Source organism: Protopterus annectens, chromosome 2.part1 (assembly GCF_019279795.1).
Source record: "Protopterus annectens isolate FY-2018-M chromosome 2.part1, PAN1.0, whole genome shotgun sequence".
NCBI classification, from domain to species: Eukaryota; Metazoa; Chordata; order Ceratodontiformes; family Protopteridae; genus Protopterus; species Protopterus annectens.
Genome location: NC_056729.1, coordinates 379377542 through 379404213, shown reverse-complemented (window position 1 = coordinate 379404213; position 26672 = coordinate 379377542). Strand labels below are relative to the sequence as shown.

General features: G+C 38.9%; 1 protein-coding gene across 1 annotated transcript in view; it reads left to right on the top strand.

Annotated features, from left to right (window-relative positions):
• Positions 1-26672, top strand: part of TLL1 (tolloid like 1) — a 1749881-nt gene that overhangs the window by 1384696 nt on the left and 338513 nt on the right. The window contains exon 14 of the mRNA XM_044063452.1: positions 7880-8060. Within this exon, the coding sequence (XP_043919387.1) occupies positions 7880-8060 (181 nt within the window). The remainder of the gene's footprint in view (positions 1-7879; positions 8061-26672) is intronic.

Below are 26672 nucleotides of genomic sequence, written 5' to 3'. Positions count from 1 at the left end.
TCTGACAAGACAAACTCAGCTGACTGCAAGGAAAATCCTGCAGGCCCTGGGTTACATGGCATCTTGCATTCTTCTGATTCCACAAGCAAGGCTGCATATGAGGAAACTACAATGGTACCTAAGGAGTTTATGGACTCAGCACAGTCACAGCTTAGAAACTTTGATCCCACTCATTCCATGCCTCCAAAAGGAATTTCTGTGGTGGGCTCAAGCAAGCCAGTCAAACAGGGGTCTGCCCTTCAGCAAGCCAATAGCCAGCCAAACCATTACAATGGAGGCTTCAGACCACGGTTGGGGAGCACACATGGAGGGCAGATGTATTCAAGGACTATGGTCACAAAAGGAGCTACGCATGCACATAAACCAAAAGGAAATGCTGGCAGTGATACATGCAATCGAGGCCTTCAAACTCTTTCTGCATCAAGGCCACCTGCTAATAAGGACAGACAACACCACAGTTATGTGGTACATAAACAAGCAAGGAGGCACCCATTCCTACCCTCTTTGCAGACTGGCAATGAATCTGTGGGAACTTTCCTTGAAACTCAATATAGAGCTGCAATCCCAGTTTGTGCCAGGAAAAGGCAATATACTGGCGGACAGCTTAAGCAGAAATATCATGGATGCACACAAATGGATGCTGCACCCAGACATCTTCCTACAGATAACACAATCATGGGGAAGGCCAGACATAGATCTTTTTGCCTCCCCCCACAATCATCAGCTGAAGAAATTCTGCTCAAGGACATACCACCCACAAGCATGGAAAGTGGACGCCCTATCTTTCAGCTGGAGAACTCTAACAGTGTATGCATTTCCACCTCTTCCATTAATGACCAAGGTCTTACTGAAGATCAGGACAGAGCAGCCAAAAGTGATTCTGATAGCTCCGGACTGGCCAAGACAGCACTGGTACCCACTGTTAAAGAGCATGTCACACACGAAACCATGGCCTCTTCCTCAATGGCCACTTCTCCTGACACAGCACAATTACAAAACTCTGCATTCCAACCTGAAAACCTTGCAACTAACAGCCTGGAAAATACCTTGACTCCTCCTCAGGATAAGCTATCCAAGAGAGTGAAGGATATCATCATGGAAGCTCGGCCTTCCACAAGAAAGGCATATTCAGCAAAATGGAAAAGATTTCACACTTGGAGCACCACAAAGGGCCTAGATGTGACAGTGATGAACATGGCACATATCCTGGAATACTTGGCAGAAATGCTCCACAATGGCCTGTCTTACTCTTCCATTAAAATTCATGCTTCAGCAATTTCAGCAGAGTACAATACTGATCCACCTGTCTTTTCTCATCCTCTCCTAAGACAGTTTCTAAGAGGAATTAAAAACATCAATCCTCCAAGGAAACATCCAGTGCCTACTTGGGACCTTAACTTCGTGTTGGAAAAACTAACTCTGCCTCCCTTTGAACCAGCAGCATCTGCAGAACTATAGTTCCTGTCTTGGGAAGACCGCCTTCCTTCTGGCCATAACCTCAGCAAGAAGAGTATCTGAGTTACAGGCCCTCATGGCAGTACAGCCATTTCTTATTTTTCATCAGGACAGAGTCTCATTAAGAACCAATGCTTCATTTATGCCAAAGGTGGTATCCAGGGTCTCATTAAACCAAGCTATTCACCTGCCTACCTTCTTTCCAAATCCACAAAACAAAGGGGAGAAACTTCTGCACACCCTGGACATACACAGACAGTTGCACTACTACTTGGACAGAACTAAAAGCTACAGAAAAACTGACCAGCTGTTGGTAGCATATGCTGCTGGTGCACAAGGAAAAGCAATTTCCAAACAGACATTTTCAAAATGGATAGGGAATTGCATTCGTTTTTGTTATTCCTTTCATGGAAAAACTGTGCCAGCTAACATTAGACCTCATTCCACCAGAGCCACAGACACCTCCACAGCCATCTTAAGAGGGGTGGCTACCAAGGACATTTTAGAAGCTGCTACATGGATCTCCGTGCATACATTTTCCAAGCATTACAATTTACCTTTATATTCCAGATCCAGAGCAGGCTTTGCTACGGCAGTCCTGCAGGGCATTTTAGCTACACCATCCTTTACATAGATCCTCCACCCCCAGATTGGCTATGGTATTCTACCCATATGTGATGACTGCAGATGCATCCTTGAAGTACATAGTACAGTTTTGTACCTACCATAAATGTAGATGTCCGATAGGTATGCATCTGCAGTCAGGTTTACCCTCCCTCCTTCCCCTCTTTGGTATTTATTGGGTACTTTTTCCTCTCATAGCTAGCTGGGGTTATCTATTATGGTGTATTTGTTTTATATATATATATATATATATATATATATATATATATATATATATATATACATATATTTCTGTGCATGTTTGGAATTTATTGCATTTCTCCAAATTTAGCCTTCCTTTGAGGGCACCTGGCATCTGGGGCAAGAAACACTGAGGAAGATGGCGTCGGCTGACGCTTTTATACCCCAGGTGCTCTGACGTCAGGGAAAGGGTGACATCAGCCGACGCCGGACCCAGACTTTGGAATCCGGCCGACCGAAGGGCTGCCTGAGGCAGGACAACCCATATGTGATGACTGCAGATGCATACCTATCGGACATCTACATTTATGGTAGGTACAAAACTGTACTGTTTGCACTGTCCCTTGGTACCTGTTTTCTGTTCTAATTTTGCTTCTATTTAAAATTAGATAAACTGCCGTATCCTTTTCAGGGAAGTAAAGTAAACCTACTTCAACAGTTTATCTGACAAGCTTTAGCAGTTTCTTTCAAAAGTAACCCATGTGACAGCACCTATAACGGTAGTTAATATTATTTAGTGCTCATTTGCATGATGGTTTGGAAACACATGTTGTTGCTATCTATGCCTTTGAAAACAAATTATTTAGTTTTGACAGAGAACATGTTCAAACAAATTGGAAGTATGCATGATGTATTATCCCACATGTGCACTAATGAAGATATTTATGTCACAAGCTTACAGTTTTTCACATAGGTTCATAGGTAGGTACTAGGCTATTGGCCCTAGGGCCTATATTAGCCTAGCCATGGGTACCCTGGGTTTTGCCACCCAAGAAAATGTTTTCCTGTGCCACTGTCGAGCAGAGCCACAGAAGTGATCCCCGGGGTGAATTTCCCATCTCCCATCCAATCATCAAGGTTTTTCTTGAAGAGTGCTAATGAGGAGCTTTGTTTGATGTAGATAGGTAGTTTGTTCCAGAGTATGGGAAGTCTCTGAGACGGGAATCAATCCCTCCAGCATGTTCTGTGTATTGTGGTGACAAGGTTTAGGTCCCTAGAGTGTGTAGCTCGTAGGGATTGGGATTTCTTTAAGTGGAGCATGTCTAAAAGCTCTGGGTTTGACATAGCTTTGTGTGTTAGGCAAAGATCGCCACTGAGTAGGCGATATGTGACGGAGTAAAGCTGCAGTTTTTTGAGACGGTCTGCGTAGGGCATCTGTTTGAGGCCAGTAATCCTCTTTGTGAGGTATTTCTGTGGCCTTTCCAGTTGTTGTAGATGTCTTGTGAGGTACATACCAAAAGGGGCAGTGTACTCTATAATGGGCCTAATGAGTGACGAGTAGAGGGGAACAATTACCTCTCTTTTCCTGGATGAGAAACCTTTTGTAATGAGGTGTGCCATGTAGAAGGATTTCCTGACTACTGTGGCTATGTGATTATCAAAGGAGAGACCACTGTCCACCTGTGTCCCAAGGTCTCTTATCACACTTTCGGTGTTAAGTAGACTACCGCCTATGTGGTAGTTCATGGGTACAGAGTTTTACCAAAAGGGATGACAGTGCACTTTTTGGCATTGAGCTTGAGGCCATGGCTTTGACACCAGGCATCTGTCTCAGCGAGGCCCTTTTGTAGGATGTCCACATCTTTTGACATTTTGATTATGGCTCCTATTTTGCAGTCATCTGCTAACTTCATTAGCCAAAGACCTTCTGTGTTGGCCTGTACCTCAGAGAAGTAGATACCAAACAAGAGAGGACCCAGGACTGAACCCTGTGGTACTCCACTTGTCACTGGTCTGAAGTTGGATTTGGAGTCTGCTACTTTCACAGTGTGGGTTCTGTCAGTGAGCCAGTTGGCAACCCATCTTGTGACATAGGGATTTATACCTAGTTTAGTGAGTTTATCCATAATTCCAGAGTGGGGAATGATGTCGAAAGCCTTGGAGAGATCTAGATAGGCTGTGTGAACACCCTTACCCTCATCTACGGCTTTGGTGACTGCTTCAAAGAAGTCTATCAGGTTTAGGAGACATGATCTGCCTTTTACAAACCCGAACTGGGTGGGGTCCTGAGTTTGGAGATTACCAATGTCATTGTTTATGTTCCATGATGATACATTCCATAGTCTTGCAGACCAGGCTCGTTAGGCTAATGGGGCGGTAGTTTCTGGGGTCTGTGGTGGCTTCCCCTTTGTGGAGTGGGATAACTGTCGCTGTGCGCCACTCAGTGTGCACATAGCCTGAGGTGAGGCTATGATTGAACATGGTACTTAGGTGGGGTGCCAGTTTGTTCTGTAGTTCATGTAGAACACAGCCTGAGATGTTGTCAGGTCCCATGGATGCTGTGTTCTTGGCTTTGGATAGTGTGTTTTGTACCTGTGCAACCATGATTACAGGAACTTTGCATTCTTCTGGTATAGAGATGGGCCCTTTAGGGGATGACAGGGGGGTAAAGTTAGCACTGAACTTATCTGCCAGGATGTTGGCAATATCAGTTCTGTATATTTAGTGCCATTGTGCTGTAACTCGGAGCAGATCTGAGTGTTGCCATTGAGATTCTTGACATAGCTATAGAATGCTTTGTGGTTGTCTTTAGAGTCAGTGGCGATTTTGTTTTCACAACTAGCTTTGGAGGATTTTATGAGGGATCTCCGCTTCTTACTGAGGCTGACCAGGGAATTTCTTCAGTCATTTGATTTTACTCTTTTTTGCAACAGTTTCTTTCCTCTGTTGTAGAGTTTGTTTATGGCAGGGGACCACCAGATCGGCTTCCTTTTTTTGGAGGATAGCATCTTGGTTCTGTTAGGGATTGCACGATTCATGCACTTGTGCAAGTGCTTATAAAGTGCATTTGTGCAGGATTCAGCAGTCATACCTCTATTGTCCGTCAGCATGGGTGTCGTCAAGTTTGCCACTTCTGTCTTAAGAAGTGTGAAGTTGGCTTTGGAGAAATTTTTTTTCTGTGGTTTCCCTAATGGGGGTGGGGGAGGGATGTGGATGTCTAGGGTGATTAGCTTGTGGTCGGATCTGACCAACGAGAAATTGACCTCTGGTGTGGAACACCGGTTGCCCATATTGGTAATAACCAGGTCTAGGATATTGCTGCCCCTGGTGGGGGTGTGGATAAGTTGATCCATGGCATTGGAATTTATGAATTCCAGAAAACGTTGAGCACAAGAGTTGGTACATGAGTAGTTTTCCCAGTTAATGGTAGGGTAGTTAAAATCACCCATTATTAGGGTACTAGGTTGTACCGTAATATTTTCCAGTGTATCAAGAAATGAGGAGTGGGAATCCTGGGGCATGGTGGGGGATCTGTAGCAAGCTACAATTTGGATTGTGGTCTTGCCCAGAGTTAGTTGCACTTGGATAATCTTGGATGCATTATGCTGAGCAACTAGCCTGGAGGTGTGGATATCCTTAATGAATGTGGACACGCCTCCGCCTTTAGTGTTTCGGTCCAGGTTAGGTGGCCGAAAGGTGTGGTTTGAATTATAGCCTGGTAATGCAGCGGTACTCTCTGGAGCCTTGAACCAGGTCTCTGTCACTGCACAGATGTCGATGTTCTCCATTTTAAGGAGTGCCTCGAGAGAATGCATTTTGAGGTTTAGACTTCTAGCATTGAGTAGCAATACCCTCAGATTCTTCTTGCCTGTACCTGTTAGGGTGGTGAATTTGTCATTTGATCCTTGCCTAAAAAATGCGCTATAGAGGTGGCTAGAGCCTTAGCCAGTATCCAGAATCCCAGGGGAGACAGGTGCAGGCCATCTCTGGCAAAGCATCATGGCTTGTTGATCATGTCATCCCAGGCAGACAGATATTGGATCCCCTTAGAATGACACCAGAAGCTTAGCCAATTGTTGAAGTCAATTATTTTGACTTGTACTGTTGTTTCATTCTGGGTGATGGCAGGATGCTACTCAGGGCTAGGGTCATACCTACCTGGGCTACAAGATCGGACAGCTCCTCCATGTCCCTTTTCATGTAGTCCAAGGAGGTATGTCTCAGGTCATTCACATCAACATGGACAATGACAGAGTCATATTTGTACTTGTTGTGGAGTGACCTGAGTGCATGTGTTATGTGGTGGATCCTGGCACCTGACAGGCAGCTGACAGTAACTTTCTCCTTGTTTAACCTGGTGAGTGGAACATCAGTGTGCCTGACTATAGAGTCACCTATGACTAGAGTGTTGGGTACGTTGTTATGCCTTATAGGCTGTGGTTGAGTGGCACACTGAGTTTGTGGGCTGTGTGTCATTTGGGTTGTGTTGGGGGGTGGACATCCCTGTTGCTTGGGCAGGTTTTTACTGAGAGCCTCCACCAATGTAGGTGTGTGTTTTGTGTTTCTATGTGTGTGTTTTGGTGGTGTAGGTTTTGAGGGACTATGTGCTGAGTGTGGTGTGGTGCAAGTGTTTACCTTCTCCTCTTGACTGTCTAGACCAGTCTTAGGTGAAGAGAGCTTTGCTTCCAGTTTGGCTATATAAGTGCATCTCTCACAGGTTGTAGTTTTGGGTGGTAGGAGGAGAGGGTTGTCTGTGTACATGAGGCAATTACTGCATTGCCCCAAGATGCCCAAATTCATCAGGTAGACAGGAGAAAACACCGGGAGCTGACCCTTAGACATGCCTGGATAGGTGCTTATTTGTTAAGTACTAGAAACTGTTTTCCTCTAGACAGTGTGGAAAGTTGAGTGCTGTAGTAATTTGTAGCTTATTTAGTGCTTACAATAAGTTCTGAACAAGTGCTGAGCTCAAAGAAACAGACTTGAGTGCTGAAACAAAAAACTGGCTACGTTTAAGAAACAAAATTAAGCTAGAAGGCTTCCCTCCACCACAGAAAGGTTTGATGGTTTAGAAGGCTAGAAATAGTCCTGGACACAACAAATCTATATCCAGACTAGACTAACCAAAGGAAAGACAGGAAACAAGCTTGGAAATTTTTTTTTTTTTTTTAGTGGAAAGAGAGAAAGGAGTAGCAGAAACTAAGCTGATTGGCCTTCTCAGATTTTCTCCCTGTATTAAGTAGAATGAAGTAATTACACTAGACTGGGAGGAGGGTCCCAGATCAAGTTTACAGTAGGGGCGGGTAACTGCAAAGCCACCAACTATAAGAACAACATACCAATTGGGAAGGGAGGGTAGGAAACAAACTGCAGAAATGTTTCTCACAGCAGAAAAGCAGCAGTGAGCCTTTAAATGAAAGTTTTAAACAGCTAAAGGAGCCTCTAGAGAAAGCGTTTGCAAACAAGTTATCAGAAACAAACAACCCAACAGATGCTTAATAAAAGTGGACAATTTCCAGCTAATACCTCACACACAGTGAAACTAGCTAGAAAAATATACAGTACACAAAGTGCTATAAATAACTCGAACAAAATAAGCAAAAAATCAGGATACTTAGTTATATATTATAGATCCAAGTTTGCTCAGTGTCCTTCCTTCAACCTTGCACATTTTTATGCCTTTTAGCCCAAGTTTACTTTTCAAAAGTGGCATTTTAAATGGTGGCGTTAATCTACTAAAGCACTATTGCAAGTGGACAGTACAAGTCGGAGGTAATAAAATCAAATTAACAGTCATTTGAAAGTCACTTCTTGACCTACATGTTTTGTTTTGCATTAGGTGTGCAAATATGATTATGTGGAGATCCGCAGTGGCCTCTCGTCAGATTCAAAACTGCATGGCAAGTTCTGTGGTACCGAAGTGCCTGAAGTTGTAACTTCCCAGTACAACAACATGAGAATTGAGTTCAAATCAGACAATACTGTATCAAAAAAGGGATTCAAAGCATACTTCTTTTCAGGTATGGATTTTCATACTGCACTATTTTTCTGCAGTAATTTTTTAGTATTTTAATAATTATATTGAGAGTAAGCCATTAAGTGATACTATTTCATGTAACACCCCCTAAATTCCAGAAGTATGTGTGCAAGGTAGTTTCCTTATGAAACCAAGGATTAACACAGACTTCAGTTTGTAGCAGGAACTGGCAGGGGGCACAACCTAAGTGAATGAGTGAAAAGTTGAATAATACCGAAGTGTAAAATTCATAAAGTGTGTATGAAGGAAGTATTCTTCCACAAACCTCTTATACTGCTTATTTGTCAACATCCTTAGCCAGTGTGCTACAGCATGACCCAAGCAGTTGCCTTATTTAGCCTTATTTACAGACTTCTTATCTGTGTAATCACCTAGGAGCATAGGTTTGCTTAACTGATTTGCTTAAAGTCGCTTATTGTTCTCTTGTGGATTATTGCAATCAAACTCAGGTCAGCAGGATTCGTTGCAGTAAAAACTTGTTTTAATTCACAAAATCATACTGCTGTCAAGATGCAGAACTGTGTGATGGCATCCATCCCTGCATAAAGGAGTCCCAGAGGTGTAGTGGTATGTTGTACTGATTGTTAGGTTGATTTAAATTCTGTGCCCAGCCTGTAGTGCAAGGTAATGCTTTTCCCCTCGTATGTAGAGGTCATGTTCTAAATTGCCTGTCTTAATGCAGACTCAGAACATTTTCTGATGTATGCCTTCAACACCACATACATATAGTAGTGTGTTGCATCTTTCCTATGTGGCATTGTCTTTTGTGACTTACTAGCTTATAATACAATTTCCTTGTCTCTACTTTTGCTTATTACCACTCATATCCAGATCAGAGGCTTTGTGACTGATGCCTTTTTTGTATCATTTTTCTCATCTCTCCTGATCGTTACACATATTTGAAAATATAGTCAAAGTTGGTAGCAGTTTCGGAATACTAATTCTCTGCCTCTTTTGTATTACTTCATGACGAATGATGAATCTGGATGTTACAGTATCCATTTTGCCATTCTGCAGTTTTTGCTTAGTGCTTCATCAGGTCTTTTGCAGAATTGCATTGCCAAGAAGGTTTCAGCCTCTGTCTCCAGTTTAACATCACTACCTTGTATGGGAAAAATAAGTCCTAACTGGTTGTCAGCTTGTTAAAGGAAACTTTTTTTTGGAGTGCTTAACTTTCAGTTTCACTTGTGAGCTTTCTGGGGACTTGGGCTACTAAGGCTTTGAAATAACTAGATGAAAGGAAGGTAGATGATACCCACCTTTTTTGACCAAATACATAAGCAGACAGTAAGGAATTGGTGTCTTTTCTTTCTGGTCCCATCATACCTGAAAAATTGAGGAATTTGCCTTATCCTCAATATGATGGATAATCATCTTTCAGTAGAATGAAAAAAGAAACTGAGAACCCCACCATAGTAGACCTCATAATAGTAATAAACACCATAATGATATGATGCATAAACAAACAGGGGGCATCCACTTCCAGCCATAACAACCTGGGAGCTAGCCTGTCAGGAAGGCCTACATCTCTTGGCCATTTACATCCCATAGGATCAGAGCTCCCTGTCTGACAGATCTGGCAGGTTCTCCTCCGTTTATTAATGGAGGCTGAAAAATAGTTTTCTAGGGCATAGTACAGAGGTGAGTAACTCCTAAGACAGACATGTTAGCATCATAACAGAATTACCTGCAGAAATTCCACTGCAAAGAGGATGGGACAGTGAATTTCTTCTCCTTCCCTTGGACAGGGAAATGATTTTACCATTTCTATAAGTCTCCCTTATTCCAAAGGTACTCTTAAATGCAGCAATAAGAAAAGCAGCAATCATTCTGATAACCTTTCTGTCTGAGATAACTTTGAGTCTGTTACATGAGCATAGGGAGACCACTACCACTGCTAAAGTTTTATACCACTGTAACTCAACAGAGTGGGTCACTAAAGTTTGTAGACCTATGGAGCCACAGGCTAGGGGAATGAATAGTCTAAAAATAGTAATGTTCAGTGGACTGTTTCTCTAAGGAAGGCCAGAAATCTAAATGCCAAGAAGTGTTGAGTAACTAGCTAGCTGGAAATGATTGTGTGTTTGCTGTGACTCTAAGGCTGCATAGCCTGCAGTACTTTAGCATTAGCTTAGCTGTTCCACAATGTTCTTAATTTATGCACCCTTTTGGTATTGTAGCCTGTCTCCCAAAGGAGATCCCTCACCCCTTGTCTGCCCATTTTGCAATCAAGATATTTCAGAAAGGGAATAAAACTATCCAAAACGTACACAACCACAAGAGGTGAACACCCGATCTTATTGAAAATTCCATACAAAAAATATATACGCACTTTCAGCTCTTAATGAACAAATAATAAGATTTCATCAGGTAAAAAAAAAGAGTATTATGACCCGTTTTATACTACTATTGTCATGACAATATTTAAAATTAGGAGCCTGAGGAGCCTTAAAGAAAATTAAAGAACTTTAAAGAAACGTATCCATTATACGACTACTGTATGCATATTTAAAACCCAGTCAAGATGATGAAATTGTTCCCAAAATGAATGAAGCCATGCCTTTTATGCCTTTAATATCTTGCATATATTAACTTATTTCATCTTTGCACAGCAGGGTTATCAGTAGCTGGTTTTGAGCTTTAGATGTAACATTGCATTGTTAACATTTATAGAAAAAACAGTGACCTTGGTGTTTTTCCAACTGTTATAATGTTTCATTTTTAATTCATCTTTATATAGCTATCTATATATATCTATATATATCTATCTATCTATATATATATATATATATATATATATATATATATATATATAGGAACACTTAATAATCCTGAAATTCTGAAATATTGGAATTTTAGAATGCCGAGATTATAAAGCCGAAAAGGTCAAAACTCCGAAACCCCAGAAGCGTGAATTTCAAAATCCCAAAGTCCGGAGATGTTGAATTAGTGCTTCTGGTGTTGTGCTGTGTGAATGGATAACTGGAAGTTCAGGTAAGTATTTATGTTTGAGTTTTGGTTAGGGGCTTCAATGTGTGTCGCTGTGTTTTGTTACTGTGATGTGTGTGAGCGAGGGGAATGGAGCTTGTATGGTGGTGTTTTCATGTGTTTGTCTGTGTAGTGCTACCTTGGAGTTAGTATATTTAAGTAGGGGTGCAGTGGGCCTGTTTGTATGTAGTGTAGGTTTGTGTGTGGGGAGAAGGTGTGTTTATGTGTATGGTGTATGGTTAGTGTAGGAGTCAGGATTTTGAAATTTGCGCTTTTGGGGTTTCAGGATTTTAAGGTTTTGGCTTTATGATCTCGAGATTCTGAAATTCAATATTTCAGGATTTCAGAATTATAAAGTGAACCTATCTATATGTATGTGTGTGTGTGTGTGTGTATATATATAGATATATATATATATATATATATATATATATATATATACACACACACACACACACACATATATATCTATATATATATATACACATATCTCTCTCTCTCTCTATATATATATATATATATATATATATATATATATATATATATATTTATATATATATATATATATATATGTGGGTCTACTTTACATGGTTGACATTTCATAACGTCAAAAAACATATGGCTGAGACAATATGATCGACTTTCAAAATGTCGACCATGTTAAAAAAAAAAAAAAAAAAAAGAACAAACACTTGCCTTCACATTGCTGCACCCCCAGAACTTAAATATACCAACTCCAACATCGCACTATAGTGTGGAAGATAAAAGTCTTTCCATTCCATCTGAGATCACATTACAGTGGGAAAAAGGGTAAATTTCCCAATCCCCACTGTACTGCAATCTCTAGTTATAAGGTCGACCTCATATGTGCAAATGCACTGTGCATTCGTTGAACCGGGACTCGCACAAATGAAGGTTTGGTGACCACGGGATGTTGAAGTACAGTTGGCTGATTCTCATGTTGCCGAACCTTCATTTGTGTGAGTCCCGGTTTAGCGAATGCACAGTACATTTGCACATATGAGGTTGATCTTATAACTAGAGATCGCGGTACAGTGAGGATTGGGAAATTCACTCTTTTTTTCCCCACTGTAATGTAATCTCGGAGTTGGAATGTATAATTTGCAGGGGGTTGGGGGTAGTGCAGGGGGTCTTGCCCCCCCTTGCAAAAATTGTTATGTCATGTGATGTGCAGTGTCGGGCTGCAGACTTTGGATTTCGTGAAAGGTCGAATTCATAACAGAAAGTGTGTTTGAGATATTCTGACCTTCTCGACATTTCGAGTGGAACTTCTTAGTTGATATTTAAGGTAGGAATTTATTTTGACTGTCATATACGATAGTAAACATATATATATATATATATATATATATATATATAAAAGAAATTCAAAATGAAACCTTATAATAGTTGGAAAAACACCAAGGTTACTAACTGTTTTATCTATAAATTTTAACAATAATATTTATATGTAAAGCTAAGAACCAGCTACTAATAGCCCTGCTGTGCAAATATGAAATAAGTTAATATACGCAAAATATTAACTGCATAAAATTGAATAAATTGTTTTTAAGTTATTTTTGATGTGCCTTCAGTTTTAGGTGACTCATTATAGTAATAATGTCATTTAAGCTAGGTGGAACAGTGGCATTCTGTTATACTGGAAAGACCGAGCTGAAGCAACATCTATACGAACATCTCTATGATATCAACAACGCAAAGTCCAGCAGTGCATTATATAAACATATTTCCAACCATAAATTCCAGTTTGCTGTCTTGGAAAAGGTAGAGAGAAGTCCTAGAAGTGGTCTGTGGTCTGCTCTATTGGAGCAATGTGAACTATGGCGGCAGATATTTTTAAATGCCACTGTATCACCTGGATAACAGGACATCAGGATAACCAGATGTGTGTGTGTATATATATATATATATATATATATATATATATATATATATATATATATATATACACACACACACACACACACACACACACATATATATTCCAAAACCTTCTGCTCATCCCCCAACTGAACATTGCCCACAAAATACTTCACCAGCCTTCAAACACCCCTATACTCTCAGAACTCTTAATCCCATACAATAATCTTAACTCCCTTCGTTCTTCTAGAAAACATATGGCTAAATTAACAAAGTCCAATAACTCAGCTGGTGACTCTCTTTTTTCTAGTACAGTAGGAAGAAACTGGAATCTACTACCCAGTGACATAACACTAACCTCATCACTGCCCCTCTTCAAACAAAGAATAAAAGAACATCTGAAAAGTCACTGGCTCTGTTCCTGCACTAAACCTGACTAAATAATTCTACCCTTTCTCCTATCTCTCTCCTCCCCCCATCTCTCTCCCTCTTCCATGAACAACTATCTCTATTTTTAACTCATCTCTTTTCCTCTTCGCTGAAAGTTTGTTTAATCCTTTCTTGTCCTTTCTTTTTTACTTTACTCTCCTCCTCTTTTTTTCCTCCCACTTCTCCTCCCTACTCACCTTTCCCTGATTTTTGCTTCTCTTTATTTAGTTTGTTTATAGGTAATGATATTAGTTCCAATTTGTAAACTGTTTCTGCCTGCTAACTTTTCTTTATTGTCTTTACATTTATCCTGTTGTTTTTGTTGTATTTGACTTCATATGTTGTATGTTTTTTTTTTTTCTGTATATTCTGTGGAGCTTTTCTCCCCGGGCCTCTACTGAAAATGGAAATATATCCAGCTAGACTTGCCCGGTCAACAAATGTAAAATAAAAATAAATATATATATATATATATATATATATATATATATATATATATATATATATATATACACATATATATATATATATATATATATATGTACATACACACACACACACACACATATATATATATATATATATATATATACACACACCGTAAAATGACAAAACCAGAGTTTAGTGCTTTCATTCCTGGTAACATGGAACTTCATTAGCACTAGTAAATTAAGACAATTATCCCTTTATATACACACTATACCCTCCTTAATTATTTTTTTTAAAGTTACAACAGGCAAAAGTCATACTTGCTGCTGTAAATAAATTGTATACATTTTTGTATTAAATGCATTTATAAATAAGACAAATCACCTGAACTAACACAAAAAATAAACAATGAAATTAAATAAATTTGAATTATGAAACAAATAAAACTTAGCTGCCCATAATTTTAAAACCGGTAGTAAATATACATTATCATTCATTCAGCCTGGGGGTGGGGGTAGTAGCATCCGATTTAATTTCGTTCTCTAGTCTGTTTTCCCAAGCACTATTTTAGTTATCCATTACTGTCCTGGAGAGATTGTAGACTGTACTGTTTTGGTTACAAGTTTAATGCAACATGTTTGCCTATCTTTACATTATTATTATTATTTTGAATGTGTTGAACACAGAAAGTAGGCTTTGTCTCACTTACCAAGACCCATTTTAAAGACACTTTATTTTTGCACTGGGTTTTGCATAGAGGATAAATCTTTCTCTCCCGTAGGACTAATGTTAAAGCCCTTTCTAGTGTTTTGTTTCAAAGGAATGGGTGGGTATCAGTGGTTTGATATGGGATTTTTACCAGTTCAATTACAGAGAAAGTTGATGAAAGCAAATAGAATTGTGCTTATAAATTCTGGACTGTTAACATCAGTCTTGGTATTTGAGTAAATAATCTTGATTACTCAAATTATGTTACTGGGTCCTTTCCACATAGATGGTCTAGAGTTAGAAATCTTTATTCTAAAAGATGGAAATCAGACGGTTGAGAGTAGTCTCAAAGCTGATGAAAAATGTATATTCATTTAATTTTGTTTCTAATGCCATTGTTCTATTACAGTTTTTTTTTTAAAGCAGTTGTTAACATATTATCTAACTCCAAGATTTAATTTACCTTTCAGTCTTATCTTTCCAGGAGACAGGTATAAAAGTTGCCTTACATTATGAGGTCTGTCTTTGCTGTTTATACTGGTTGGCAATTGCTAAAACTACTGCATGCAACATTAGTAGCCACAGCTTCTTAAGTGACAGCTCCATCCTGCACTGCAGTAAAACATCATCACAGTTATTTTTTCCTCTATATATAACATCTCCTAGGTGGTGGTTAGTACATTGGTACCATGGACTTTTAAGTACCTAAAAATTTCTACATTTCTGCTTTTTTACTGTCAGAGATCTTGAAGATCCCATGTATTTTTCCTGTTCAGATCTCATGTTTTCTTTCTGAAAATAATTAATTTCATTCTGCATGACAAATGGATGAAGAGACACTTTTTTATAGGTTCATGGGTGTCAGTTTTATCACCATTTTTGGCATCCTTTAAAAGTTCAATCTCATGACTACATCAATTTGTCACTTTGTCAGGTTGCTGTCATAGTACCACTGCACAAAAGTACATCAGTTGGTCTGTTCATCATTTCAGGCAGTCATTCTAGCCTCTTAGTCAAGATGAATAGTAGTTAGCTTTGTTGGTTTAATACTTTTAACTAGGTAAGCCAACTAAGCACATAAGCCTCTTCCTGGATGTTAGGGAATTTTGTTCTTATTTGTTTAATTCATTCATTCATTCATTCTCGATGCCTGTTACTGAAATTCAGGGTCATGAGAAGCTGCAGTCTATCTTGCCAAGCAGTAGATATAAGGCAGAAAACAGTCCTGAATGGGACACCAGTCCATCAAAGGACATATGCACACACACACACAAACTCACATCTCAGGGCAGTTCATTTAGCAGTAATTTGCCTACCTATATGCCTTTGGGACATGGGAGGAAATTGGATCCCTAAGCAAACCCATTTGGATACACTGATAGCATTTTTATTCTACACAGAACGTACACAGCTGAGAAGTGAACCAGAGAACCTAGTGGTGTGAAACCACAGTCCTACCCACTATAACATAATACCACCTACTCACTGAACATTTCACTCTGTAGAATCCTATAAGATGCTCCATATAAATTTATGAGTAGTTGGGAATGGATATGACACCATTTATTTCACGGGCTTAAAACTACAGTTAATTACTCTTGGGATTGGAAAATTCATGCATGTGACACGGAAAGTGAAGGTGTGTGTTTGGAGGGGTGGGTTATTTTAAAAAGGAAGCAATCAGCCAGTTAGCTACTGTTACTTTTTAAATAAGCAAAAGAACGTTGTCACAAAACTATCTGTAGCAGTTAACCCCAGTTATGTCAGGAATCACTCAAAGAAAGTTTGTAGTCATGTCATTACAGATGTAAATCAGTTCTGACAGGACACTTGAGGAACAGAAATGACAAAACAATGTTATGTTGTCTGGATGCATATTTCATTGCGAGATGTAATAGCTAAAGAACAAAATTTCAGTCAGAATTACTTCCCCTGACACACTAGACAGTATTGTAGTAGAATAAATTATAAAATAACACTAACAGCTCTAAGTGATGCATTTTAGTTAGTACAGCACAGAAATCAAGATATGGTCAAAATATGTTTTATTATTTTTTTTTTCATTTTCTGCCCATAGTTGTCCTTTAGTAAAATCACACATCACTGGAGTTGGAGTTTTAGAATGTTGCAGCAACTATTCAGATTGTTGGAGTACCAGAAGATGTTGAAAGGGACAGCTTGAAATTGTGTCGGAATGTCTCCAGTCACAGTTTGGTGCTGAACTGCAAGACCAGCACATTATTTTGCAAAATGCTCATAAAACTTTGTATTGTGGCTTAGAAGTGGCACATTTTCCCAAAATTACTTTTGTAATACTGACAGGGATGGAATGGGAGCTGTAATTTTAAAATGGTGCGGGAAAAGCATATTTGCTGGTTAATTAAAGGAATGTCTGAGTATTCCCAGATAACTCAAATGGAAAAAAAAAAAATATTTAACTCATTCATATCTAGTAGCCTTAGAATGTAGAAGATCATCAGAGGCCTAAACATATCCTTAGATTCATAGATTAAAATGGTAGAAGCAGCAGTGTTCAGCAAGAAGTCTTCTGCACAAGTTAGTGCATTTGCATTCTAGATAACTGTTAATGCAATGTATTACAATGAAAGAAATCCACAATTCACCTTATAGTACATGTATCTGTGACGATTTTCTTCTGCATTTAAAGCTTCGCTTAATGTCATTCTGTAGTCTGTAAGCCACTTGGTTTTGGAATTAGTAACATATTTGTGATCCTTTGAAAAGGAGGCATTATTTAAAGTTGATCATAAGCAAGTTGCCTGGCTGTGGTGGTAAAACTGGCAATAAGGCCCAGGTGAAGGCTAAAATGTGCTTAACTCAAGCTGGGATGCAGTTCCCTGTTGGTCGTATTCACAGATTAATAGTAAACAGTTCCCCTTTCATATCAAAGTCCCATTTGTTCAACCTGTCATGGCTGTTGTTTCTTTTTTAAACATACATACAGACATATTGCATCTCTTCATGGTTACTAGTAATATTTCAAGTACAAAAATTTGTACAGGGACAGCAACAGAGTATTTTTTTCCTGTTTTCTGCTATGCCATTTCACACTATACAAATTAATATCATCCATTTAACTGAGTAACATAAATATGAAAGTATGAATAACAAGCGACAAACAGTGGTCAATAACTCTACTGCAGTGCATCCTGGATTAACAGTCATAGTGTCATTTTGTTTTGTACACCTTGCCATCTCAAATGTTTCCTATTATTATTTGGTAAATTATTTAATTAAGAAAGCCAGCCTGCAAAAATACAATTCCATCATAAATAACCATGCGTGCTAAATAGAAGTATGCAAAAAGGTGCTAGATATGTGAATGAGTTAAACAAAATAGACAAATGCTGCTCATAAAATCAATTTGCTGGTTTAGCTAAATAGTCCAAGAGAGAGAGTAATTGTGAATGCAAAAGAAACAGATTTGCTAATAAGTTTGGGTCATATTTTGGAAAAGAAAATTATTAGAAATGCTCACTGTGGTCAAATTTAATGACAATATGTATAAATTAAAATGTGCCTTGTATTACAATGTGTTATATTTTATTAGAATGTTGAACTGATATTTATTTTTATATTGTTTTTGCAGTTCGCCCACTGTACAAGTAACTGATTGATGGCAACTGTTTATAAATAAGCCAGGTTACAGCCCTTTGAACATGTGAATATTGATTTGAAGAAGCACTGTAATGAAAGTTTGTTTTGTTAAAATAAAGTATTTTTATCAGCAGGCTGGTGCCATTTTTTCAGTTACTGAAAAGAGGTTTTAGTCTGTGAGATTTAGCTTGTAAAATGGTTTGACTGCTGGTATACCATCACTGTATGAGGATTTGTGCAAAGTGCCGTGTTCTGTGGGAACATATGTTTTTAATGCAGTCCATTGCTCTGACATGGACTGTGGCACACATTGTGTCTCTACTGTATTAAGTAGAGGCATCCAAAGACAGAAGCAATGTGGCAATAGAGAAGGACTAAGAAGATGGTTACTTTGAAGGAGAGAGTCTAATGTTGATGCTTTTGTTGTGCAGTTATTTAATGGTAGGTGGTGGGTGTCTGTTTAATGACCCACATAATGGAATAAGCAGGAGTGGAATGTACAATTCAGTTGAATTTATACCTTTACTTTTTAATGACCCACATAATGGAATACGTAGGAGTGGAATGTACAATTCAGTTGAATTTATACCTTTACTGATGCACAGTATCTTTTTTTGAAGGCAGATGCATTGTATACCTAATCAGAAATATGCATTTTGGTTTTAATATTAATGTGAAATTACAGGCTAGCCAACTTTGGTCTTGGTGCTTACAAAGGGGATTCTTTACTGTTACGACATAATTTCAGATTTTACCTTAGGTTTATTTAAGGAATGTGCTGTTTTTGTATTGCAGATTGTGTATTGATTAGTTTAACATGTCATTATAATTTCAGTGGCAATGTGAACTTTTGTGCTTAAATTTTAATTGAAAATGTTTGTGACTTAAAGAATTATTTAGGGAGAAGTCAGTTCCATAAGATCTGTTTTTTAAGAGCTGCAGTAGCAGAAAAGTGAATTTAAAAAGGAAATCCTAGATGCATTTATACATTTTGGGGTACAGAGTATGAAACACTTCTTATAAAAGTTTGTTTCTGGATGACACCTTCCTCTGCTGCAGATTGGTTTGTATAGATGACAACAGGTAGTAAGATCTGTTTGCCAACTTCCGACATGTCTGCCACCCTAGAAAAGATGGGCAGCAGTGGCTAACCATTTGCATTGTCTTGCAGGAATAGTTTGTTGCTAGTAGGCTGATGGCCATCTCCTTACAAAAGAAGGTTGCTTTGTCAGGCTTAAGTTTAGTAAAATGAAAACTGTAACATGATTGATCTTGAAATATCTAAGTATGTGTATGTGTTTTCATGACTTTGCTGAGGTTGTGCCCTACTCAAAATGTAAAGGTGTCTTTTCTGAACAAGGAGTAGAATGTGTATTGGATTATCTAGCTATTTATTTAATTGGATACAATGGTGAATCTGCAGACCTACATTTAATTTTCAGTCCAGAAGATATTAATAAAAAATGTACACATTGTTGTGAGGATATACACTGAAGTTTATTCCATTTGTACAGTATAGTGTGATCTTTGCTGTAAGCTATTCAGTGAGGTTAAGTTTTCTTAAAATCCCAAAGTTCACATTTTTTGAGATTGCATCACAAGCTTAGCAAGTCTTTTGCTTTTGAAAAAAAAAAGTTAAGTGATCTTCTCCTCTCCACTTTAGAGAACAAACATAGAATTTCATTAAGTGGTCTGTACTGCATCTAGGATTTGACTGGCAATCATCTGTGTCCTAATCGCCACATAAAATCAGCTAATGCATTATTACAACCTACCCATGGGTGTCCCTTTAGTATATCCCTTTAGTATATCCCTACATATCTCTAAAGATAATATTTCCCAAGTGGTAATTCAGTTGGTAATTCAGGGTGCTCAGTAAGTGTATGGCAGCAGTAAAAGCTCACTTGAGACTGCAAGGATTCCAAGTGTTTCCATATTTAGATGACTGGCTCGTTACTTCTCTCACCAGGCATCTACTAGAACAGATGAGATTTTATTCTACATACTTGTGCTTGTCTAGGTATCACGGTGAATCATGCAAAATCCCAATTAAATCCATCTGAACAATTGGAGTTTATAGGAGGCTGCCTGAATACCATCTCGTGCATAGCTTCCTTCCTCTTCACAGGTAGCAGACAATAATGTCCCAGGTGGAAGTTATTCTCTCCAATGACAATGTACCTGCTCTATTAGTTCTACAAGCTCTGTGATCCATGGCAGCGGCCACCACACTAGTTTCACTAGCAAAATTTCACGAGACTTCTGCAGTGGCTTCTGGCCTCCCAATGGTCCATCCTCACTCTTCCCTTGATGCATCTTATCCATATCAACTGCTGCATGAAGCACTTATCCTGGTGGATGGAATCAGAGGAAATTCTTCTAGGCAGACGATTTCACCCTAACCCACGGCCATAGTGACCACAGACACCTCCCAGATGGGGTAGGGTAGGCATTACATGGGCAGAACAGTCCAAGGCACTTGGTCCCCAGTGGAAGCCAATCTGCATACCAGTGTTCTGGAACTGACAGCAGTGCTTTTAGTGTTGCAAGCCTTCAAGCTGCCCTCCCTGTAGGAAGGATTAATATTTTGGCAAATAGTTTGATATCTGTCATACCCTTTTCCAGATTCATTTAATTATGCCTCCCAAAAAAATATTTTTCTTTAGACTACATTGAAAACATTTGCCAGGTTTTCTAGCTTTCTGTCTTCTAACAAGTTATAACATTGAAACATGAAGGTGTCCATATCGGGTACTCTTTTTAAATGTGTTTTCAAAGCATTTCTCACATCCTTAACTTCTCTTCTCCTACTTAATGAAAGGACTTCAGCTACCAATATCTTTTTCAACTGTGTTTGCCTTCCATTTTATTCTTTTACTTTTAAAATATTTTTAAATAATTCTGTACTGCCGTATTTGCCAGTATAAACAAACTTCTTTCCTTTTGGTACTAAAAAGCAACTCCATCACGTTACTCATCTTTTTAAATGTGTTTTATAACAGAGGAGAAACAGCATTTCTGTCCTTAAACAAATAATATTGCTTCCATAGCCAATTCCTCATCCTATTATAATTATTTCAATAAAATTTCATCTTTAGCTGAAAAATCTGACAGAATTTTCATTTAAATTTACAGGCATTTCTTTTATTACATCATGTACTGCTTAAACACTTTCCTCTTTATGTTCTTCCCCTGAATGCAAAACATTCATGACCTTTATATTTAAGCTTAAACTACCATGAAGAATCATTATGAGAAGCAAACATTTATTGTGAAAATTATCTTTCTATAATGATATTGCCTTTTTGAATTCTGAAGTACTAAAGCATTCAGTATCAAGTTGAACTGTACTAAACTGCCCTAGATCATTCATCTTTTTCACAAAATTAATAGGGCTCTGTTGTCCGAGAAACTAACCTTCAGTACAGAATTGCTTCACTTCAAAAGAAAGAATTAATTAAAAAGTAAACAGTTTTTGTTCTTTCATTCCCTCTGTTATGAGTAACACCTTTGTCTTTACTACCTGCAGTATAGTTCTTTGTAATATTTCTCTTACAACTTTAACATCCATGTTTTCTTCTTTTTCCTTTCCTCCCATTAAGGTGGGTATAGAAAATCCACTACCCAGCCAGTAAAATGTGATACCTTTACAAAAGGTTTTATTCTTATTTATTTATTTATTTATTTAAATTTGTTGACCGGGAGTGTCTGACTGGACGTAGGTCCATTTTCAGCAGAGGCCCGGGGAGAAAAGCTCCACAGTTAAATAAACAGACAGTAGTTACATTGGATTACATAGTGATTAACAATTTAACATAGCAATTACTTACAACATATTTACAGATGAAGAACATAGTACATCAGTAGACAACTATAATCTTTATCTGTGAAGTACATAACAGACATTAACAAATGTTACAATGAGAAGTTCCTGCTGTATAATAAGTACTAGGCTCATGAGCATCTGAGCTTGCTATAATGAAGGTAGTTAGTGGAGTGGAAAGAAAGGTAGTGGTTGGATGGGGTGGATGATATTAGAGTGGGAGTTGCAAGGGCATAGCCAGCATGTTTTTAGGTGCGCTTTTAGTAAAGTTTTGAAGTGGATGCATGATGGTACGGAGGTAATTGTGGGTGGGAGTGAGTTCCATAATTTGGCTATGGCGCAAGAGAATAGTGCTTCACCAGCAGAGTTATTGGCTTTAGTGATCTGCAAGTGATTTTTGTTGCTGGATCTTAGTGGTCTGGTGGTGCGATAGGGTTGGAGTAGATTCTGGAGGGATGGCACATTTAGTGGATGGTTTACTAGTTTGTGTGCGAGTGAGAGTTGATACCACTGAAGGAGGTGAGGGAGTTCAAGCCAGCCCATTTCAGCAAGTGAGAGACAGTGGTGACTACGGTAGGATGCCCCTGTGGCAAATTTGGCAATTTTGTTGTAGCAGGTCTCTAGCTTGTTTAGATCGCATTGCCTTAGGTTGGTATATATTGGAGAGGCATAAAATAGGGTGAAGATAAGGTGGGAATTTGCTATTGAAATCTTTGCTGCTTTGGTGAGAAATTGCTTATTTCTGTATAACGCTCCTAGTTTTTTGTGGACTTTTTTTATGGTCATGGATATGTGAATGTCAAATTTTAGTTTATTGTCTATTTCCACTCCTAACAATTTGGTGTATTCAGTTGGGTATATAGTGGTGTTGTCTTTTGTTGTGATGTTAAAGTGAGAGTTGTTTTGAGTATGTTTGGTGGGTTGGAAGATGAGTAGTTTAGTTTTGTTTCGGTTGAGTATTAATTGGGCATCGGATAACCATGTTTCAACAGAGGAAAATGCTTCCTGTGTGACTTTTTGCAGTTTTGGTAGGGACTGGGCTGAGCAGATGATGGTTGAGTCATCTGCGTATTGTATGAGTGTGCCATGTTTGGAGGCTAGATTATTGGTGTAAACAGAGAAGAGTAGGGGTCCAAGGATGGATCCTTGGGGAACCCCTGTGGAGACAGGTAGTTGGGGAGATATGTCATTATGCCATACAATGGATTGTTGGCGGTCAGACAGGTAACTCTGAAACCGGTTGGTGACTGATTGTGAGAAAGATAGGTTATTGAGGACAGAGATAAGTTGTTTGTGTGGGACCATGTCATATGCTTTAGATAGGTCTAGGAAAGTAGCAGATGAGAGATAGCCATTGTTTTTATGCTGAAGGATAGTGTTAGTAAAGGAGAGTAAGGCAGTGGTGGTGCTATGGTTTGGTCGGAAACCATGCTGAGTACTGGAAAGGAGGTTGTTGGTAAGGAGGTAGTCTGAGACCTGAGAGTGTATGCATCTTTCTTGTATTTTGGAGAGTGGAGAGAGAATAGCTATGGGGGCGGTAATTGGTTAGTTCTGCCGAGGGTCCGCCTTTGTGGATGGGAATTATATGTGATACTTTCCACAGTGTGGGAACGTAACTTTCTGGCAGAGATCGGTTAATCAAGATGGATACTAGGTAGGCCAGAGCATCAGCTGCAATTTGTAGGTATTCACTTGGGAGGTTGTCTGCTGCTAATTTGGTGGGTTTAAGTTTAGTTAAGAGTTTTTTTATGTTGGAGGTAGGTACAGGAGAAAAAGAGAAGGCAGTGGGGAGATTACTAGTTGAAGGTGTGGGTTGGAGGGGAGGGGGGTTGTGTTGTTTAGCTAGTGATAGTATGGTTTGGGTAAAGTGTGTGTTGAATGAGGTAGCAATATTTTCTGAGGAGTGAGGGATGTTAAGAGGAGGGGTACTGACTTTACCTGGGTGGAGGATGGAGTTTATGGAGGACCAGAATTATTTGGGGCTGTGTTGTGAGGAGTCTAGGGCAGACTGGTAGTATTGGAATTTGTCCCGTTTTATTAGCTTTTTGACTCTATTGCGTAGTTCTAGGAATTTTGGTCTAGTTGAGGGGGTTTTGGTTTTGCGCCAGTAATCCCAGGCTTTATCCCTGTTTTTTATTTCTGACTTAGTGGTTTTCTGTAGCCATGGGGAGGGTTGTGCTTTGGTTCTGGAAAATCTTTTGGGGGCATGGTAATTAAGGATGTTCAGGAAGGTAGTATTAAAAAATTCAGCTGCGTCATCTAGACTGAGGTACTTTAGAGGATGCCAGATACATTATTTGAGGGATGAGATGAATGTGAGTGGGTTAAAGCTTAGTTTTTTATGTATTTGATGGTAGATGACAGGTTTAGCTTGGTATAGGTATTTTTTTGAGTAGGAATGTTGAGGAGTGATCACTGAGGCTATCTGATAAGCAGCCTGTTATATATGACTGGGGGCTCTTACTGACTAGTATCCAATCCAGGGTAGTGTGCTTGCTGGAGTTTTTATTTATCCTGGTTGGCGACTGGACTAGTTGGGTGAAGCTTATTCTGCTGACTAAATTGCACCTTTTTTTTGATACAAAGACATTTCATAATCTAATGTAAATTTTCTAAACCGTAAGTCAGGTAGCCAGATAGCTGGAGACGTCAGCTTCTACAACAGTCACATATGTTACCTTAATTTTGGTTTCTGGGGCAAATGAAGTCATTAGCGCAGAATACTCCTATCAAAAGATTTCCTGGGGCAATTCAAATCATTATCACAGAGCACTCCTTGGGTACAGAAGGACCATATCACCTTATTTGCAGCCCACCTTGCTTCTCTCATTTCTCTTTCCCATGCATTAATAAACTTTATGTCCAGCAAACAAGTAATGTCTGTATGATGGTTTCCTACCAGTTAAATAAAGGTTTCTCTTAATTTCATTTTAAAGCTTTGATATTCAGAGTTAGAATGTTAATATACTTATAACCTTTAGATGCTAGTTCTCTGTTTAATTCATTCTATGTCCAACTGAACTACCTTCATCCAATGATTGTTCTCTTCTTGTTTCTCCTTTTAGTGTTAGTGAGCTAAATCAGTTTCTCTTGATAACCCTTCTGTACCTTCTTTTCTTGGGTGTATTTCCTTTCCATGGATTTTGAAACTCTTCAGGGTCCAACACTGAAGTGCCCTCACAGCTAATGTTTAAGTGAAAAGGTAACTTTTTTGTCCTAAATGTTTGTCTACCCCTCTTCCTGCTACCACACTTTGTGATTCATATTTTATCCCTCACAGACTGTCCAGAAAGTCAGTAGTTTGACATTTATAATATCTGTAGGTACACTGTGATTTAACATGCTCCCAGTTCACCACATAAATCACATTGTGCCTTTCAACCATTAGCACATACTTGTCCCATTTCCCCACAGAAACAGCAGACTTTTGGCAGAACTGGAAAGTAAAGTCCCTCTACAACACTTTACATAAACTTTGTTAGAAATGTCCTACTCATCCAGTCCTGAAGTCCCATAATTCAGACCACTCACTAGTTTATAGCCTAAGTAAAAGAGCAAAGACCTCCCAAGCACAAGCCTTCTGCACACAATATGGTCCCAATGGCACCCACTATACATAACACATATATCCTTGTCAAGCCATCCTTGATTGGATTTTGCTTAACAACCCCAGTCTGTCATCCCACTCAGGATGTATCTCTGCCTTAGTGAGCACAACCCAGCCTTTCTCCTAAGAAACCGCATTAATCAAAACTGCCAGCCCTCCATCCATCTAATCAGAAACAAAAAAAAAAAAAAAACCTTTGATCCAGACAAGTTTCTCTGCTCTAAAAAGCTGCAATTGGGAACCTCTCAAGCACCTGCCTCTAGAAGAAGCTGTTCTCTCCTTTAACTCCACCTTCCTAAACATACTCGACTGTCATGCCCCTCCCCCCAAAACTATTAGAGTAAAATTAAAATATGCACCCTGGCTAAGTAGAGAATCCAGTTCCCTACTCAGAACCAGATGAAGTCTGGGAACAATATCGTAAAACCAAATCCCATATCACTAAAACCTTCCTAGAACTCCAAAATAAAGCAAAAAAACTAATAAAATTAGACAAAAGCAACTACTATTGCAGCGTACAGAATAAACATCAAAATAACCCTCAAAAATTCTGGGTAGCAGTTAACAATATTTTGCATCCTGGAAAAACAACCACTCCTACCCCAACAACAGCCAACAACTCCGTGAACTTAGCCACTCAATTTAATACTTGCATCACAGAATCAATGCAGCAACTTACAATGACCCAGACCAGCCCCAGCCACACCCCTCCTACCCCAAACCACAACCGTTTACAGCCTCCCAAAAGCAACAACCAGTTTACACTAAACTCAGTCTCCACTAACACCATCAAAAAACTACTAAATAAACTTAAGCCCAGTACCTTAGCTGCTGACAGTGTCCCTGCTGACTTCCTGCAAATTGCAGCAGGAGCAATCGCATATCCTGTATCCATACTTATAAACAGTTCATTATCTGAAGCTTACGTCTCCAGCATCTGGAAAATCTCCCACATCTTACCCTTACACAATGGAGGTAACTCCACTGAACTAACAAACTATCACCCCATTGCAATTCTATCCCCTCTCTCAAAATTTCTGGAAAGGGTCGTACCCACCCAACTTATGGCCTATCTCCTTACACACACACACTCCTGTCTAATACCCAACATG